The 21,433-nt window shown below is 40.8% G+C and overlaps 1 protein-coding gene across 1 annotated transcript; it reads left to right on the top strand.

Moving 5' to 3' along the window:
* The first annotated feature begins 2,477 nt into the window (after nucleotides 1-2,477).
* LOC103714236 (bHLH transcription factor RHL1) lies at nucleotides 2,478-6,510 on the top strand. The gene is made up of 7 exons (XM_008801423.4): nucleotides 2,478-3,308; nucleotides 3,396-3,482; nucleotides 3,568-3,702; nucleotides 3,928-3,993; nucleotides 5,078-5,143; nucleotides 5,314-5,382; nucleotides 5,684-6,510. Exons 1-7 carry the CDS (start codon nucleotides 2,649-2,651, stop codon nucleotides 6,116-6,118), a joined length of 1,518 nt encoding a protein of 505 aa, XP_008799645.2. The 5' UTR covers nucleotides 2,478-2,648; the 3' UTR covers nucleotides 6,119-6,510.
* Nucleotides 6,511-21,433: the final 14,923 nt, after the last annotated feature.

Here is a 21,433-nt window from a genome sequence, read left to right as displayed (position 1 = left end):
TTCGAACTGTTGGGCTGATCCAGGTAAGAAAAGCTGAGAACTCTTCTCATTGAATTAAGGACTCTAGAACCTGAATCCAAGAAAGACTCTTCATCAATTCAAAAAAAAAAAAAAAAAAACAACACCCAAAGAGGTATTCGAACTCTCCATCAATTATCCTTTTTTCTCTAGTCTTTTTGCTTGTCCCATTTCTGTTCCTCCAAAGCCCTCTCTAACTTAGGTATCAGAGTATCCGACCGGAGTTAATCTGGTGAGCCTTTCTTTTCTTTGTTGTGCGGGACAACAACATCTCATGAACCACTGGAGCGCGGATCGGAGCCTTTTGATCATCAAATCGGATTTTGGATGGCAACAATAACATTTACCTAGTAAACTCAGATGAAATTCCCTTAGATCGATAAGACTATTTAAGCTTGAATTAGATATATAATATTCTCTCAAAATTTTTATACAATTTTCTCATCATTTAGATGTACAGTATGCTTATACTAACCCCCTGTCCTGTCTCTTAATGTCAAGATCATTATCTTCATTTTGTCCGACTAATCGGCATCCACTTTGATGTTTACCTGCAACCCCCTGTACTACTATGAATGCTGCATCCAATGCTTGCCAAGTTGAGGAAAAGATCATTTAGTTTGAGTGAGACCCATGGTCTCCTAGTTGGACTTTCATATGAACGACCATCCAGTAACTTTCTAGGTTTTGACTGGGGGAGAAGTGGGTTATGCTAGTGTTTTGCTCTTTGTAGTCTTGATTTTCAGATCTCAAATTTAATCTTTATCTCTAGCCACTGATGAATGGAACGTCTGGTCCCAACAATATGTGATGTTTTAGTACTTTGTTATGGCAAAAGATGTTCCAATTGAAGACGATTTTTTTTATATTTCTTTTCATATTATGTTAACGTTTAATATATCCTTTTCCTCTCAGACTGGGAAAAAAAATCCTTATCCTCAATGACCATGGGAGATGGTTTGAGAGGAGTCCAAGATTGTATCATTTTAGATAATCTGAACTCTTAATTTTACTTGCCCCCCATCAATATATGTGACTTCCAATGCTCCTAAAGAATAATGGCTTATGCATGAAAAACGCTAGTTGACAACAAATGTGGGATAGTTTATAGTACACCTTTCTCATCACTTTATCGCCACAACCGTCTAAAATCAAAGGAATGATAAGCATTATTTGAAAGATAAGGAGATTTTATTTTGAAAGTGTTGACACCATATCTCAATAATCTAGCTGGCAACCAAGGCAAGTGTCATATAGATTAAATTTGATAGAATTATGGCGAATGAGAACCATATGACTCTTGCTAAGATTGAATAGAGTTTGGTTATGTAAGGTCAAATCTTGAGCCGTTGGTAGTAGAAGACCAAGGCAATTATATTGGTCTTGGATTCCCAAAAACAGAGGACTATATTAAAGGTCGAATAAGGAAAAATGGCCAACACAAGGTATGACTATCAATTCGGTAGTTGTACAATGATTATGCTTATATACGTGCATAGTAATAGATAGTTAACGTACCCAAAAGCAGTTGTTATGTACTAGTATAAATAAGTGGAATTGTTCTTTGTAAAAGAGCCCTTCAACAATTTATTTTTTATCTTTACCTTTTATCTTATGAGTAAGCATAATTTAAATTATCTACTGTAGCCTAGGGCTATGCTCTAAGCCATCCTACGTTCTTTTTTCGTTAGCCCAATGCTACACTTCTATCCATTTCTATTTCATCCGAATGGTGGTGGCAAAAGTTTTTGAAGATCAAGATACCTAGGTTCATGCTATTGTCCACCCTTCCTTCAATCCAAATCTTTTCGACTACCTCAATATCGATAGCACGCCCGCACACATATCGAGGTCTCGCTCAAGCAAGCTCCGCGGCATGCTCTCCTTCTCAACCATCCAAGCTTTCTGGCATATCTGGTGAGATCTTGCATAGTTGCCACTGTATTACTAAGAAGATGATGCAAGATTGCAGGATGATGACCCTCCTATCAATTTCAGACCAATCTGGAGGTACAATTTGTTGGAGATGCACTTGATCTGAGGTCTGGACTGAATTGCGCATCTAGTCGCTATTTGCAAGTTGGTTCAATGCTGAACCAGATCGAACGCGCACGTCGGCCTTATCTCCAGGGACTCCGCACGTGTTACCTAACTCTCTGACTCTGACTTCCTTCCACTCCGTGAAATCTCCGCCGGTCAAAGCACCGAATTATTGCTTTGCTTTGGTCCGCCATAAAAGCAGCTTCCATCCGACCTGATCATCTCGTCGCGTGATCTGACGGATGTGCCGCAGCCCCCGCACTCATGATAAGGAAAAGGAAGCACCCGAGCGATCCGAATCCAACCCCTAATCACCTCCCCTTCTTAATTAACCCCGGTCAATTCCCCCAAATTAATCCAGAAATTATGATGATAAGTTGATCATCATTCATATAGTTATAAATAGCAACTAGATACGAGATGTCCGTCTTCTTCAAGGGCTCTTTTCTCCCAAATCCCACAACCACCGCTTTCTTATTCCGCCCAGAGAATACAACAGAGGAGAAGAAGAGCTGTTTCTTCCCTCTTTCGAATTCCCCTATTCCAACCCTAACCCTAACCCGAACCCTAGTTTTCGGGATAACGAGGCCATGCAGCCGAGCAGCAGAGAAATGCAAGGGATGGGCTCTCCGTTGAATGGGATATCCTCGTCCGCCGGCGCCGCGGCGGCCGCGGCCCAGATCTCCCTCCAGGAGCTCCACGACGGCCACCGGCAGCAGCAGATCCAGAACACTGGCATGCAGGTCCCGGGTTCGCACTTTGGCCACTCCGCCGATGGCCACGACGACTTCCTCGACCAGATGCTCTGCAGCCTTCCCTCCTCCTGGCCGGACCTCGGCAACCCCAAGTCTCCCTGGGACCTGACCTCTTCTTCCAACCCGAACGGCCTCGCCGGGAAGTCGCCCGAGGATTCCGCCGCCGCCGCCGCCGTCGCGGCGGAGGGGCTCCAATACGTTCCATACGACGAGTCCGTGCTGCTCGCTTCCCAGCTCCGGCAGCACCAGATCAGCGGCGGGAGCTCGCCGGCTGGGAAGCAGCCGATGCTGCTTCAGCTCAACCAGCACCACCAACAGCAGCAGCAGATGCTACTCCAGGGCATGGGGAGATCTCCGGTGGTCGCTGGCGGCGGGGATTCCGGGCTTCTTCCGCTGCCACTGAGCCTAGGGAGCGGCGGCTCGGCCGATTCCCGCCTTCTCGTGGACAGATCTCGAGGCGAAGTCGACCCTTCCTTCAAATGCCCCAATCACACCGTACGATCCTTTATTTCCACTACTTTCTCTCTCATTGGTTTCGAAATTTTATTTTACTTTTATTATTTTTTTTCCTTTTGGGGCCAGGGTGGGGAAGGGCTCTACAACGGATTCGGCGGATCGCTTCAGCAAGCTGCTGAAGCAGCCACCCAACAGCATTTCCACCGTCCCCAGGTTCTCCACCCCCTAAGTTTTCCTGGTAAAATGACGGTCTTTCTACGAGCATTTTGGTATTAATTATTAAATTCGAAACGAACAGGGCGCGTCGATGCCGGCTCAGAACTTTGGAGGATCGCCGGCGGCGGCGTCCTCCGGCGGCGGTACGGCTCCGCCGAGGCAGCGGGTGCGGGCGAGAAGAGGCCAGGCGACGGATCCCCACAGCATCGCCGAACGAGTAATCCGAAAATAAAACCTATTTTATTGTCGAAATGTTAAAAAAATGTTAAGGGAGGGAGAAATTAATTGGGCGCAATAAATGCGAAGTGGCAGTTACTCCTTTGGATTTGGATCTGTTTCTTTCTTTTCTCTGCCATCTTTCTCCTTCTCTTCTGTTTGTATGCACGCTTTTAATGGAGTCGTTGGCTCTGTGCTTTTTTGTTCCTTTCCTTTCCGTGCGCAGCTTCGCAGGGAGAGAATCGCAGAGAGGATGAAAGCTCTCCAGGAGCTGGTGCCAAACGCCAATAAGGTCCACCTGTCTTCTTCCTCACTCTCTTGTTTTCTTCCGGTCTTTTTCCTTTCTAATTTTTATTTATATAACTGCCCATATAAATTCAAATTTACAGATAAACTCCTCATTTTCGATGATTACATTCACACCATAACAAATTGGACTGTTTGCACTAACCACCCCCGACCTTCTTCTTGACCACAATTGGCTTCTTAGATAGAAAATAATAACCCATCCTTTACACTCCTTGTCCAGTAGAAAATGTGACGTGAAACGGTGATAGCTAATTTGCACTAAAATTTGCAACAACATCAGATGTGACCCTTACTAGAGACCAATCAGATTCGTGAACGAGGATTCATTAGATCATCTCAGACGGGGGGTTTAGACTTCTGTTAATGACCAAAGGTTGTTAGTTAAATCAATTCAAACCGGTCAAAAGCAATCGAGACGTGGCTGTTGGAGAGGACCAAGTCATGGTATATTCCTATTTTTGGCGGAATATCAATTGTAGTAGGAGTTTCGTATACGTGGAAACAGCTGTATTATGGGTGGCATGCCCAATTCCATAACTTGTTGGGTTAACTACAGTGCAAAGTTCTCTTTGTTTTGGCATCATCAACATCAGCACCATTACATCCGAAATAGAGGATTGATTTAGAAGGACATTTATGTAAATTCCAGTAACCATAGAATCTGGGTTTCTGGATGACCTGTGGCAACCGGGAAACCGTGTGTCCGCTTGTCGGATGCTAGTTGGAGAAAGGGAACCGGCCCTTCGTTTTTCGTTTATTATGTCCTTCGAGAACATAACAAGAGCTCGCAGAAATCTAATGGTGCGCTTGCGGCTCCCCAGAGACATCCCCTGCTCGGACGTCGCGTTGGTTCGCCGCACTTTTCGAAACCAAACGCGTCGCTTTGCCGACTTAGTGGAGCACTCGTCACGCCGCCGGCGTAATGGACCGCAATTCCAAGCCACTTGTCTCGGGACAAGGATATTCTTGTCACTTTCACTGTTTATTTGAGTTTTAGTTTTTTTTCTTTTTTTGATACAAATTTTAGCTACTGATTGTTGTTATTAAAATGCTTGGATGAATGACAGACGGACAAGGCCTCGATGCTGGATGAGATCATCGACTACGTGAAATTCCTCCAGCTCCAAGTCAAGGCAACTTCTCGTCTCCTTACTCTTTTTATCAAATAAATAATTATTAACGCAAATCGTATCGTTCTGGTGTTCTATTAATTACTTATTTAAACTTTGTTTAACCGTTAGATTTATACACCTAATGCGCCTCCCTTATTTCTCTGTGGTCGGGTACACCGTATCCAAATCAGGTGCTGAGCATGAGTAGGTTAGGTGGGGCAGCGGCGGTCGCCCCACTTGTGGCTGATATGTCCTCAGAGGTAGCTTTCGCTTACCCTTCCCTCTTCCTTTCTTTCTTAGTTAGTATCGGTATAAGATATTCCCGGTCGGCCTGGTCCGGCCCCGATTTGGCGTATGACTTCCGCTTCTTTCCGCTAGTCGGGAAAAGGCAAGGAGTTATTTACACGCCGGAATATCTTATTCTGGTTGATAGCGATTGATCAGGACAGCAGCAACAGCGGCACGCGTGCCACCCTGTGGAATCCCCAAGATACCCTTTCTTTTTTTTTCTTTTATGAAAATAATAAGGATTTAAAAGGGATTGGCGGTGATTGGATCCAGGGGCAGAGCGGGAGGGGCGGGAGTAACGGTGCGGCGGGTAACGACAGCTTAACGGTGACGGAGCACCAGGTGGCGAAGCTAATGGAGGAGGACATGGGGTCGGCGATGCAGTACCTTCAGGGCAAGGGGCTCTGCCTCATGCCCATCTCCCTCGCCTCCGCCATCTCAGCCACCTGCCACCCCCGCCCGGGGGTCGGAGGCGTCGGCGGGGCGGGAAACAGTGGGGCCGCTCACCACCTGACCTCCGGACTCATCCCGGCCTTCCCACCTCCCAACCACAGCAACGCAGCCGCCGGCACCGCCGGAGGAGGCGGCGATGCCCCCCCTTCGCCGAGCTTGTCCGTGCTGACGGTGCAGTCCGCCATAGCTAACGGCGCCGACAACGACGTCTCCCGGCCCTTCGTCAAGGACGCTGCCTCCGTCTCCAAACCCTAAGCTAAGACCCTCAAAAAACTGGGGGAGAAAAAGAGAAGGCTTTTTGGTTGTAATCTATGTGGGGAAAAGAATGGATAAAGAGGCAAAGCACGTCAAACGGAGTCTACGGAAATAAGGACGTCGGCGTCTTGACGGCCGTATTTGCTTGGACTTAAGAGGAAGGCGTCAACCACCCCACAGCTCCGTTCTTCCCTTTTTCTCCATCAGCTTTTTTTTTTTTTTTTTTTCTTTCCTCTCTTTGCTTTTCTCCTCTGAATCAACTTTTTTTCAGTCTTTATCCAAGCCTTCTTTTGTGTTTAATTTTAATCGAAGTTTGTCGTCTTACGATTGGCTGTGCATAGGTGACTAATGCTCCAGAGCAATGATTAACATTAAACTATATGATGCGATAATACTGTGTAAAATTTTCCCCTTGAATTTAAAAGAGAAAGGAAGCGAAGGCGGTTGGGTTTGGTGAGGTGGTCAAAGGGCGGAAATGATGGCACTGGTGATGACATTTGGAGGTGGGGATGCTTCGATTAAAGATTGCCATAATTATTGTAGCCTTGGTTGCAAAAGGGGAGTGCGTGTTGAGTGAGGATTGCTACATGGTCTATAACCGGGGTTGTGATTATGTAACTTATGACTACTAGCGTGTATATATTTCTGTTGAAAGTGTGAAGAGTCAAACAGTTAGTAATAGTATAATATGTAGTATTTTATAAGGGCTTTAGCAACGATGATATGATGGCTTTGATGATAATAATAGAAAGGAGAGATGTGCAGGCGACTAAGGTGGGGTTTTGTTTCTCTCTCTCTCTTGCACGTCGTGGTTGCTCTCTTTTCTCGGGTAGCGTGTGTCGTCTAGCAATCCAGATATTCCACAAACACAGAGAGTGATATGGGTGGGGATGGAGATGTTGGAGGCATTTGCGTGCGGCTGTCTGCGACTTGTCTAGGCATGGGAGAAGACGACCAAATGCAGGGCATATGACAGTCTTGTCTCTGTTACATCCACCTATTCATGTTTGTTCCTTCATCTTCCGAGGGGATATCAGTTAAAACGAACTTGCACCAGAGAATTATGATACAAGATCCTGTTTTACTTCATGTAAACCATCTCATCCACTATTCTATGCCGATGCACTAAAAATTTTGATGCAGCATGGTACATGGCCTAGCATGTGGCAGGACATCATCAACAGCTGTATTATTGCTGCTCTTTAATAAAAAGGAGCAGCTGCTATACATGCATTTGGTGCTATGCTTTTGGAAGTGAAGCAAACAAAATCACATACATAAGAAACATATAAGAAATAAAAACTAGTTTATTTTGCATCCCACTGTGATCGCATCGGAGAATCCAATTGATGGGTCTCAAAATAGACCATATAAAGGGCCGGCCAATCAAAGCCCGCCATGCGGCTTCTGAATCAACAACCAAAGTTTGCTACATAGCAAGTCTAAATGCGGCTTCTGAATCAACAACCAAAGTTCGGGTCTATTGACTGGCCCGAACTTGCTTTACGCTTGTGAGCCGGCCCGAAGAGGACAGCCGAAGGCCACCTTTCCTGTGGCACGATGAAACAGACAAGAAGATAGGAATCTTCTTTCTCTTTCGCAACCGGCGGAAATCGGACACTCCCAAAGCAATTCGAGTTCATCTAGAACTCGGAGACTTTACCTATTTAATCCCCCTCCTCCTCCTTGGATTTCCTCCACCAGAATCACCAAAGATTGTTGCCGATTCCAAGCATTCTTTCCGAGTCTCCTCCTCACTTCGTCGCCAGAAAGAGTCACCGGAAAGCCTCGTTGGATTTGTATTTGCAACAGGGTACCTCTATTTCGGTTCTCTTTCCCTTTTTTCTAAGTACGCCGTTGTCATCGACTGAAATCTACTAGATGTCACCACCACCGGCTACTACCTTGCCAGACCACCTTGATCACAGCCACCAATCGTTCTCTTTCCTCCTCTGTTTTAACAAGAAAGAAAGAAAAGAAGAAGAAGAAAAGAGGAGGAAAGAGAGAGAGTCATCCCTCTCTTATTTTCTCTCTTCTCTGTCCACTTTCTCTCTCTTCTCTCTACTTTTTCTCTCTAGAAGATCTATGGAACCCAGCATCGGTTCTTGTTGACCTGATCTACGAACCCGAGTTGATCTCCTATAAAGGGGTCTAATCTGCTCTAGTGCCCAAGTTGCCTACTTGACCGATCACCTGGTCCTATTAAGTGTCCATGAAATCCACTGATGATGATCTATATTAAATGACCCTGACCCTAATCGAGTCTGTGCCCTATAATTTATTAGTCAAATCGCTCATGCCTGACCTACCTGAAACCACCTTGCGCTTGGTCAAGTCTTCTCGTACTATTTTATTAATGTCATCAATTTTGCTATTAATATTTTAAATAGGTCTAACAGAATCACCTGGCGAAGTCTGACGGTCTAAGATGAAAGAGGTAAGTAAATCTTATACTCTTTATTAATTTTTGAACTTGTAAATAGATCTTACACTCCTTATTATTTTTCAAATTTTTACTTATTTTCTAGTATTATGAAAATATAAAAATAGTATTAAATATTGATGATATCATATTTTCTTAAAATCAAGAATCAAGTATACAATATTATTAAACTCATAATTTATTGTGAAATAATGGTTCCATCATTGTTTTACTGTTAAGCACTGTATTTATATTATGAAAAGAATAATTTCATGATTAGTCTACCCTTAAATTCTTATTTAAGGGCTATGAACTCTATAAAGCTATTTAGTGTTTTATTCATATATGATTCAAAAAAATATGATTCAAAAATATGACTTAATAAAAATTGTTTTAAAAATCTCGGCAAAAAGGCTCTAAGATAGCTATGTATGATCCCTAAAAGTCGGATAGATCGATATCCAGTTTCATATAACCCTGGCAGCGGGTAATAGTAGTTGGCATATGACTCTACTAGCGGATAATAGTAGTTGGCATACAACTATGCCGGTGGATAATAGTAATTGACATACGACCCTACCAATGGATAATAGTAGCTAGTGTTTGTCGATTATGACTCTGCCACATGTATAATAGTGATCTTAGCATTTAGTCTGAAAGCAATAATTTGACCAATAATATGGTTAAATGGTAAATGATTTATGATTTTATTTATACTATACACCAAAAACCATGTTGATGAAATATGAATGATTTATGAATGCATAATTAGCTTTATGACTTGTTTTAATACACTGTACTATATAATGTTTTATTTTGTAATATTTGTTATTTTTTTTAAATGATGTATTGACATACAAAAACTTATTCTTGATCCGATAAGATAATAGAAGGTTTACTTACTAAGCTGTATCGCTTATATACCTCTATGTTTCTTTTTCTCTCTCCAAACAAATAGAGTCAATAGAAATGAAGGATGGTTCAGGTTTCGAATTCATGTTAGTAAGCTTGGCGATGTAAATAGCAGAGCAGAACTTTAATTTTTCAGTTGATTATGAATTTGTAGTTAATAATTTTTTTGAATATTGAGGATTGTGTGTTTGGATTTAGACGCCCTAAACCAGTATTGGTTGCAATTATTGGATAATGAAATTGAATTCCTATTTATTCTATTATTTTTGAGATGGATTTGAAAGCTAATTAATATAATGTTGGTTTCATATTATCGTGAGTTGTACCTCTTGTAGCATGACCACGTCATGTTCCAAATCTAGAGCATGACACCTATAGCTGGCGACACTTCGGCCGTGATCTCGAGCGATTTCCGAAATTATGCTGACAAGATGGGTGGGGCGTGATACGCGTGCGAAACACCCGCATCTGATTCTCAAAGTGCATGGAGACATATCAATTACAGCCGACCCACATGCTCGAATTCCTAGACGACAGACGCTCGCCTCTGCCAATATAATCCTCTCTCTAGAAAATCTTCCAAATAAGTACTCTGATACCCTAACAGACTATTACACTATCACCCACTGAGAACCTTCTGTATTTTTTTTGCATCACCCTGCCTTAGACATTGGGGGATCCCCTACTAGATGCACTCTGGCAAGAAAGCTTTTTTATCTCTGTTGTTTCAGATCAGAACTCGATTGCAAACCATGACCTGAGACACTCCAAATTGCGGCCATATACAAGTATACAACCCGAGCAGCTTACCACCGAGCCCTCCAGCATTTCTTCGGCCCGATGACCGTGTCAAGCATGTCCAACACCAACATTTCCCGGTTTAGTGGAATTTAAGACTTTTTGGCGGGTCAAGGTGAGGGCTACAACCAAAGAAATTTACTTGTAGGCGGTCGTGCGAATATCAAGGCATATGCCCTTCGCGCATGGATATGGATGGGCGAGACGCGGAATCGTTTAATTGTTTTCTTGGTCTGCGCTTTCATGTTCATGTTACGACACAAGGGCGTAGAGACCACTTGGACGATTAAAAAGTTCATGCACCTTACAACCATGACGTAACCCGGCTGAGTGAAGATCCAAGCCTGCAGGCCACATAATAGTCGTATCAGTATAATCCTTGAAGATATATACAACATTCTTTTTCTTTATGAAAGCAATGAGGCTTTGCTTAAACTTTCCTCGTTATAATTCTTGAAGATGTAGATCACTTGATTGCAGCATTGAGTAGCTGATGCAACTCTCTCTGCATGGGTTTGAAGTTTCGGCAAACAAAGTTTGATAATTTGCACCCGTGCAAAACATATCCAGATGCAGCCAACAATGGTTTCAACCAGCGGAAAAATGCTTGAGAATCAATGCAAGAGTAATGATCAATAAATGCACCCACTAGTACCACTAAATTTTGCAACTAATATATAGTACGATCATGTTGATATAGAGCAAGAGTACTTCCATGGTCCAAGATAGACATAATCATTAATTACCAAGTGATCTTGTCTAGCAAATAACAGATGTCATGGGATCGCATATGATAGTAGTCATGTCTATAGGAATTAGTCTGCAATTTAAAGTGGCATCTTCGATAAAAAGTAATGCCATATCAATTTCTCTGTGCACCGGTTCCTGAGAGACCAGACTATATCTGATCATGTCACTAACATGCCAGATCGAACAAATTAATGAAGGAGTCTGGTTAAGTCATGAGATATGAGAATTATCATAGATAATTCATTGATAGATGAAAAGAATTAGAAGATGAGAAAAGTAGAAAAATTAGAAGATTTTTTTTTTTTCAGTTAGATGCATGGACTAGAGTCTGATCTTGTTCCAGTACAAGAATTTTCACAATTTTTAGTGGAACGAGACATACATAAAAAATAAAAAATGATAAAAAAGGGCAAAAACTCATGAGCATCTACCTCGATGCTAGCAATTTTGTAATTTGGGTCTTTGCAATAAGACCCTTAAGATGCGGCCCTCCTTCGGGCCGCATCGAGTGATGCTTTATATCGGGAAGCACTTGGTGCCGGTTCGAGCAAGTCTCAGAATTTGACTTCTACCTTAGCGCACAATTCAAACCGGCTTGTGCAATTAGTAGAAAACTCAATTTTGGGTAATATTAAATGGCATTATTATTTAAATTTCTTAAATTGAAAAAAAATTATTCAACAAGCTCATAATTTTTTTAGTGTGATTTAGTTAAATTAGCCAAAAAAATATCTAGTCGTAAAGCTAAGCATGAAATTAGCCTTCCATATCTTGCCAAATATAAATAGAATTTCGTGACAAAGTGACATTCCAATGGAATGAACTTGTGAATACTCCCAATTTTCTCAAATCATCTCGATTGAATTCTCCATATTGTATAGTGAATTGAGCAATGTAAACCATCACCAATAAATTTGGTGAACTCCAGTATTCATACTCATATATCCTATCATATTCATTTGGATGCAAACCTTTAAAAATTGTCTGATCAAATTGTCTTGCAGTCTCTCCAATAAATTCTGTCTCCCATAAATTAAGTTAATAACTATATCACCATTTCTTTATTTAACCCTTCTTGGGTGGAATATAATCTAACATATTTCGATCTAAGGCTATATTCTGCCTATTTCTTACTCGTCTTTTATCCTGTAGACTTGCTGTAGTCTAACAAGATAATCGATATCTTCATATTTGAAATCAAATTTGTTTATGGTTTGCTTTCTTGGTCCAGGACATGCAGGTCTCCCAATCTCATTTTTGTCGATCTCAGGGATTCGCTGCTAAGAAGCACATGAAATTCCATCCATGATCCTATCTATAACTAAATTACTTGATTCTCATTTGCTTCTCTTCTAGGGACTTCTTGAGAATCCTGAAGTGGGCTTGCATTGCTTGGGTAACCACGCAGCCACTATATTTTAGCCAAGTTCTCCTTGGATTGTCCTTTATCAGGACCATCCTGTTGGCCATCATGATCTGATACAGGAGCAAGATCTTTGCGTCTAGTCATATTTTGGCCACATTGAGATTCTTTATCTACCTCATGGCCTTGTTTCTCATCACTAAACTTTGTCTATGACCATGAGGTCATTGTGACAAAAAGGATACTCATGTTCGTTAACTGATGGGTCGACAAGCCCTATATGATCATTCCCTCAGAAATTTTCACCCTGGTTTAATTTACTACCTTAGAGCCTTTTATGGCATTCCATCCAACTAGCTTATGCTAAAAAGTATCTTCCCGAAAACTAAATTATAGTTGATCGGGTTGCTGGCATACCAGATCGAGCAGATCGATCAAAAAGTTGGCTAAGGTGAGAGACAAAATTCAGTCTTGCCTCAGTAAAAGGACTTCGACGGTTCCAATAGAATGAGAATTACGCAAAGAATGAAAACAATGAGAGGAGTAATAACTCGCAGGTAAATGAATCAAACTAATGAGATTGATTATGATGGAAATAGAATTAATCATGATAAAAGAGGAAGGAATAAGTCGTCTCCATTGCTCGATCATGACCATTTCTATCACTCGAACCCTATACAAAAAAGGAGTGAGTCAAGCTACTTCCTCAATGATAGAAAAATGACCATAACCAACTTTAGTCGCTCGAGATCTACAAGTGGGAGGTTCATTTACTCAATGGTCCCTCTACCTCCATGTGCAAATAGGTTGAACCTCCAATTTATAGGTTCCTTGGCATCCATGCCGAAGTAACTCGAACCTTCACTCTAGATTACTTGAGTTCGTGTGAGAGTAGATCGAACCTTCACTCTTTGGGAAAAAGTTGGATTTGCATCCACTGATAATTGGAAGATCATTCAACGCCAAGAAAGACTGGATTTTAAAATCCCAGGAGGGGATCCATAGAGCAAGCACTCTATAGAATGGCAAGATATAAGACGATAAGCCTGGTGGTAGAGCAATGTTGAATATGTTCGAATGAATCTTTCTTCTTCCTTTATCAGGCATATTGAAGTTACTTCCCCATTCACATTAGAAGAGATTAAAGATGTTGTATTCAGTTTTAAGAGAGACAAAAGCCTCGGTCCAGATGGCTTTACTTTCTGTTTTTTCCAAAACTTTTACGATGTAGTTTTTGACGACCTCTTCTTTCTCTTTCAACAACTTTATGACACCAACATTGACCTATCTAGGCTCAACTATGCAATCCTAACATTAATTCCAAAGAAAGAAGCTGCTACGGAACTGAGTGATTTTCGCCCCATCAGTCTTAAACATAGCTGCATCAAGATTGTGACCAAAGTGTTGGCGGGCCGCTTGCAACCCTTCATGAAGGAGCTTATTGACCCAAACGGCTTACATTAAAGGAAGATCAATTATGGATAACATCTTCTGTGCCAATAAGATTTTGTTTCACACAAGAAAGGCTAATATGGATGGAGTCATTTGTAAGTTAGATTTCTCCAAAGCCTTTGATAGAATTGATCCTAAATTGTTGCTCAATCTGCTTCAAGTCGGAAAATTTTCTTCAAGGTGGATAGGCTGGTTGGAAAACATCCTAGTATCTGGCAAAATTGTGGTGAATGTGAACGGTGAGATTGAAGATTGGATCTTCTGCATGAGAGGGCTAAGGCAAGGAGATCCTCTTTCTTCATACCTTTTTATTCTTGCTACCTACCCCCTATGTAGAATGCTCAACTGAGCCACAACGGCTAAGATTTTTGAAGGGCTTAGTAATCCTTGGATCTGTGGAGAGACGAAGATTTTACAATATGCGGATAACACTCTAGTATTCTGTAATAACCCCAAAATATTTTTTTTATATAAAAAGGGATAGAATAGTCCTTTAAAATTGATATAAGGGGTAAAATTGAAAAGGAATCAAAAGTTAATGGCATAACAGTAGATATATTGAAGTGTTAGGGGCAAAATGGAAAATTAATAATATTAAAAAAAGGGTGAATAGTACCTTGATCCGACATAAATCATGGGTTTGAGCTGGCTCACGGGAGTGAAATAGAGAGGAGAGGGGGAGGGTTCTCAGACGGAAACAGAGAGAAAAGAAAGAAAGAAAAAGAGAAGAAGAAGAAGAAGAAGAAGAAGAAAGAAGAAGAGGAAGAGAATTCGAGGTACAAGAAAGTTCCGGTTGCACTACGAGCTGAAGGAAAAAGTGTAGATCTCCTTCTTCTCTACGCAAGGATCTCGATTTCCAAAAAGAAAAAGGTAAATATCCGTCCCTATCTAGTCTTTTGATGAAATTAGGCTATACAAAGGGTGGATGTAGTCTAGAGGGGTCGGATTAGGGTTGTAAAGGTGGTTAAAAAAGGAAGAATCGGATTTCGATAAATTTTTCCGGTACTACGGAAAAACTGTGTCGAAGTCCCAACTTCGGCGAATTATTTCGGGGGTCAATCGGCCTCCGATGGTGATGCATGTTACCTTTTTGGAATTTTCTATAAGTGTAGAATGTTAGGTAAAAATTTCATCAAATTTAGAGTCTGGAAAGTGGATCAAACCCGGGATGAAGTAACCGACTGTCGGTTCGTGTTACTGTTCATCCGGGTGGAAAAATAGGGGATTTCATGCTATAATAGGGTATTAAGCCTAGATTAGGCTAAGGGAGACCTTGTACTCGTGCAAGGGAGTCCCTAATACACATAAATGATGAGTTAACTAATAGAAAAAGAAAAAAAGAAAGAAAAGAAAAAATTTAGGGAACGGAGGAGTTGAATCAATTAAAGTTCCCTATATTATAATTGGCACGTAGATTATAGCCCTTGATACAAAACTAAATATATTGTAAATGCATGTATCAGTTGGGCAAGAAGCTAGGGAACAAGAGGAAGAAGTTCCCCACTGCCAGCTGTAGATTTTTGAAGGCGTATCAGGGCTGTGCCAGATTGACAGGTGAGTGGGAGTTTGTACTTTGCACCATGAGCACATTCCTTATTCATTTTCATGAATGTTGCCAAGTGTGACTTGATTCCACCTGAGCTTATTGATTAATTGTTGTAGTAGATTCCTCTATAATCTTGATTCTCCATGCTTGATTATTCTGTACATGCATTTGAAGGAACATTGAGAGAAATTACGAGGGGTTGATGAGTAATCAAATTGATTCCGAATTGTAAAATGATTTCTTTTGTAAATTGATTTCATTTCCTCTATTTCAAAGATTTGTAGAGCCTTTTTAGTGGTATATTGAGTTGTATTGCACTTTCTTGACCCTCACTCCCAACCCTGATGTTAGTTTATGATTGGGTCGGAGTCGAGTGAGTGGTAGTCTTGATCATACTCCTTTTTAGTAGAGTATTGGGAGGGTGCATTATGGCATTTATGCATGGCTTGGCAGTATCTGCAGGACACCTATAGTTGATGGGGTTGAACATCGGCCTTTGTGCACATAGTAGCCTTCTGGGTGGGCGGAGCCCAGTCCCTTCCTAGGGGGACACGGCCCTAGGCGTAGGATCGGCCGGTCCTACGACTTATATTCTGCTTGCCGTCGGGCATAGTAAGACCCCGCGAGGTGCAGTATGGCTTTCCGCGGATGTAGAATTCCCGCGAGGTGCCGTTTAGTATATAGATGTGAGATGGATTTCTGTTCTGGATACTGGCTAGCATTTACATGATCAGTGTGGTGTCTTATCCTGCATATGCATATGATAGTGGGGAGTTGTTGCTGGTTCGCCTGGGGCGTAAAACCCACCTTCCGATAGCTGTCTAGCATTTACATTGTCGGTATGGTGTCCTATCCTGCATATGCATGTGACAGTAAGGAGTTGTTGCTGGTTCGCCTGGAACGTAAAACCCACCTCCCGACAGCTGTGTAGCATTTACATTATCAATATGGTGTCTTATCCTACATATGCATGTGACAGTAGGGAGTTGTTGCTGGTTCGCCTGGGGCGTAAAACCCACCTTCCGACAGCTGTCTAGCATTTACATTATTGATATGGTATCTTATCCTGCATATGCATGTGACAGTAGGAAGTCGTTGCTGGTTCGCCTGGGGCGTAAAACCCACCTCCCGACAGCTGTCTAGCATTTACATTATCAATATGGTGTCTTATCCTGCATATGCATGTGATAGTAGGGAGTTGTTGCTGGTTCGCCTGGGGCGTAAAACCCACCTCCCGACAACTGTCTAGCATTTACATTATCGATATGGTGTCTTATCCTGAATATGCATGTGACAGTGGGAAGTTGTTGCTGGTTCGCCTGGGGCGTAAAACCCACCTTCCGACAGCTGTCTAGCATTTACATTATCGATATGGTGTCTTATCCTGCATATGCATGTGACAGTAGGAAGTTGTTGCTGGTTCGCCTGGGGCGTAAAACCCACCTCCCGACAGCTGTCTAGTGATGATTTCAGCATATTGACACCTGATTTGTATGTTCCAGCATTATGATCTGTTGAGCATATTCATGAGTAGCATATATGTTTACTTGATTATTCCATATATGCTTCAGATGAGTTGATATTGATTGTGGTGATATTGATGATTTACTCCATATTCTCTATGTTGAGATCATGTTCATCTTGTTATTGATCTTGAGATTTCACCTCGAGCCATAATTATATCTGGTCTCATGTGCATAGTACTCTCTACTCCACTCACTGAGTATTCATATACTCACTTCCCAGTTTGGTGTTGTTGATTGCAGGGCAGGTATTGTATAGAGAGGAGCAGGGTTAGAGATTGCCTGCTAGCTGTGCCGCTCCATAGTATAGTATAATGTAGATAGAGGTTTATACCCTTTTGGTGCATTATAAACCTTCTGTTGTATATAGTGTATAGTTACAGTCATAGATCCTGTTGTGGATATGGGTTTGACCATGGATGGAATGGAAACCAGATTTTTATACAGATGAGTTATATGCCTGTGATAATGTATTGATATATATTGTCCAGGTTCATTATGTGACAGATTATGTGATTGCTGCTCTGACAGGTAGTGTTGTTGTATGTAATGAGATAATCCTGACAGTTCACCATTGGAAAGGTGATCATTTTGTGCATGCATCATGCCAAAAATTTTCAGAATTTATGGATGATCGATAGGTAATAGGGTTCTACGTGGTGGCTGGTGGCCTTATGCCTACCCGCACCCTAGGACCGTCGCGGCGGCCCGCCGGGAACGGGGCGGGGGTCGTGACATATTCACTCGTGCTAGAAAGGAGTATATGGCCATTTTGAAGATCATTCTTTACTGTTTTAAAATAATATTTGGGCTTGCTATTAACTATCATAAAAGCTTCATCTCAGCTATTGGATAGGACAACATGGCACAAACAAGATATGTAGGTTGGCTAAATTGTAGTTGCTCATATCTTCCAATCAAATACCTTGGGCTTCCTCTATGTGGGGGTAAACCTACCAAAGCTAATTGGATGGTCATGATTCAAAGAGTTGAAGCTAGACTGGCAACATGGAAAAGCAAATTCTTATCTTTTGGGGAGAGGTTAATATTAATCAACTCTGTACTCTCCTCTCTTCCTATCTATTATATGTCAATTTACAAGCTTCCGGCATGGGTGATCAAGAGGATTGATAAATAACGAAGATATTTTCTATGGTCAAGCTCTTCAAGGTGTCATGGAGTATCATATAAGGTTAATTGGAGTACAGTATGTCTTCAAAAGGAGGATGGAGTTTGGGAGTCCAGAATCTGGCTGAATTTAATATCTCTCTATTATCAAAATGGGGGATGGGGGTATTTTTCAAATAACCCAGAAATTTGGAGAAAGCAAGTACAATTTGCATACCATAGAAAAGTCAAATTATCTATGAGTTGGAAACCTATTAGAAGATGTTCTAATCTTTGGCGTGACGTTATTAATGCTCTCTCTGCCTTTTGGAATAGAACTTAATTCAAAATTGGCAAGGGACATAATACACTATTTTGGAAAGATTCTTAGGTTTGTGATACACCCTTTAATTCCTATTTTCTACTTTATATAATCTTAGTAGGAGAAAAAATGGTACTATCGCCAATCACTATGACCCACATTCTATGTCTTGGAAGCTTAGGAGGCCATCCTCTGCCTCCTTGAAAGCCCGAACCCAGTTCATTAATTTTTTGTATCTCTTGGTTTCGGTCACTATTAATCAGGTAGAAGACCAAATATGTTAGAAATTGAGTAGCAATGGATCCTTCTCCACAAAATCACTTTACCACTTCTTGAACACCTGAGATATCAAATGTAGATTTGCTAACTCATTATGAAAGCTTTCAATACCACATAAAATCAAATGCTTTCTTTGGTTGTGTTGGAAAAAGAAGCTTAACACTAGAGACAATCTTGGAAAAATATTGGGCAAGAATCTTGGCGGTTGTGTTTTGTGCCATGATACAAATGAAATTGTTGATCATCTCTGCTGCACCTGTAAGTTTTTTTCCACTATATGAAAGACCAATTGTTTGTCTCTTGGGGTGCTTCATCCTCAACTAAACTTTAAAAATCTATGCATTGATTGGAGGTTGAACCATTTTACAAAATGTGCTCAGCCTGTCATTCTCATATTGATTGCTGCTATATGTTGGACCTGTTGGAAGGAGCGGAGCTCCAGAATTTTCCTAAATAAAAGATATTCAATTGCCTCGATTATTGCAGGGGCACTTAGAATTTTCAATGATTAGGCGATGCTATGCGATCCTATTACGCAGATGGAGTTAGAAAGAATTTAGTCCAAAGTGAAGAATGTTATCTCTAAGCTTGTGGATGACTAATGCAATTGAGCTATATCAGTTGTTTTTTTTTTGTGCTAAGGAATGCTCTCATTTCAGATTGCTCGAGCAGAGGATCTTGTTCTTCCTTTTCAGTTGGTTCTGCCATTGGTTGCATATGATAGAGTTTTCAGCCAGCTACATCTTCTCTGAGATATCCTCTTAGAAGTTAAATATGATTGGAGCATATTATGTCCTGCTTACTGTTCAACTGTTATGCAGTCCTGAAAAGAAAAGACATTGCAGAATAGATCAGCTCGTCTTCGACCTGTGCCTCAGCTGCAATTAGCCTCTTCAATGACTAAAGGATTGCAACTTTGTCTCCTTCAACTACAGCTCCTATTCGTTATTCTTATGCCTTCTAGCAGTTATATTATGCTTCAGAGGAGGTACCAGACGTGGTATGAAAATTAGTGGTGGAAAATTGGTTGTTTCCTTGTTTCAAAGACTTTCTCAAGCTTCGGTGAAATTTGGAGCTTGTGGCCATTCTGGATTTTAGTGCTTTTTTTTGAAGATTTTTGTGAAATTGCTTGAAACTTTTTGGCAATTAATGCTCATGCTTATTGATCTGGATGAGATTTTTTCCTCCACTGATTATCAGACACTTGGTTTGGAACTATTTAGCTTCTTTTTCTCGCATCTCTTCTTCTCCTCTCTTGATAATATAACTTATCTCTGCCCCTCATTTCTGTTGTAAATATGATTAATCTTCAATAAAAGTCGGGTGGCTCTTTTTTGCCTCCCTTTTACATAAAAAAAAAAAAAAATCTTGTTTCCGTATCTCCTTGTTCTTCTTTTTGGATGGCTGTAGTCATGATAACCTTCTTTAGAAAATTAATTTCAACATTAAATCATCCACATATGGCCTCTTCTGTGAATGACAAGTGGCTAAACATGAACCTTCCAAGCGGACAACATAAATGGCTGACCAAATCTTGATTGGCCTAATGTTTTTGACCATTTACTCTAGTTGGACAATGACTAACTAATTTTTAGGTATAATATGTAGATAAGAGTTTGAAGAACGGTTTAATGTCTAAAATTAATGACTCTAGAGCTGACAACTAGAAACTAAGGAGCAAGAACAAGTTCATCGATACATATGTGAGGGGTTTCAGGTTTAAGCATGAGAGGTAGCATTACCACCCTACCTTTTTACAAAATAATATAAATAAAAGGCAACTAAATGTTAAACATAAATAGAAGATAGACGTTTGTGTTTTAATGGAGCCTTGTTTATGTAATCTCGAGTTACAAGAACATCACAAGCTCTGTTCTCATCAATGGTGTTAGGTGATATATTCATGGTAATGATGGTAAGCATCAATTATTTAGTCCGTGGTGTGCAGGTTATGAGAGCAACTACAAAACAAAAAAGAGAGGATCGTGTACATGATCATCATCATATAGAAGACAAACTTGCCAATTGTACGTTGCATACAATCTTGTCTCAAGAGCAAAAAGAAGAGGCCAAAATAATTGTTTAACACTTACTCCAACATAATTTCTATTGAACAATACAAGATATAAAGGAAAATGCTTTGGGGCTAAGGAGGATTCATCTGACGAGGATTGCGAAAATGGATAAGATAATATTCATTCAATCCGTTTTTGTATCTAAATATGTTTAAATATGAACACTAATTTTTTTTAAAGTTCAAATTAATAGTCATATTGCATTTGTATTGCATAGTTATCTAATATATATTCGAATATTTGATCATGATTATCTTTAATACAATTTACCTTGCATACAATGATGTTTTTGATTTGGCAGTTCATAGAGCTTAGTTGTCCAATTTGTATTTGCATTTATATCCACTGTTTTATACTCTCATTCTTTTAAAACAAATATAGAAATTGACTTTATTATCCATATCTATATTCTTGAAATGCGGATATAGCAATACCCAATCTGCATCTGTTTTCAGTCCTATTTCTTCTGGCCGATATGATGTAGGGTTGACAAAAGATTCAACCATCCTCGTCTATTGCACCAAAATTTCACCACCACACCAATTCCTTCATGTGGCGTAACCAGACAAACTTCTTGAGTGTGCTAAATGGACACCACCAGCATTACTATCGATTTATAAAGCATGCACCGAGTCTGATAGAAATTAACGATAATGATCACGTCAGTCCGATGCTTAATTTCGTTGAGCAGCAGGATATGCCGGACGCGGGGTTTATTTGTGTTCGTCTCACGTTTGAGTGGGCTATTCAAGTTGACGTGAGCTTA

Source organism: Phoenix dactylifera, chromosome 1, assembly GCF_009389715.1.
Source record: "Phoenix dactylifera cultivar Barhee BC4 chromosome 1, palm_55x_up_171113_PBpolish2nd_filt_p, whole genome shotgun sequence".
Classification (NCBI taxonomy): domain Eukaryota; kingdom Viridiplantae; phylum Streptophyta; class Magnoliopsida; order Arecales; family Arecaceae; genus Phoenix; species Phoenix dactylifera.
Note: the sequence above shows the minus strand (reverse complement) of the source record. Positions and strands in the feature narration are given on the sequence as shown.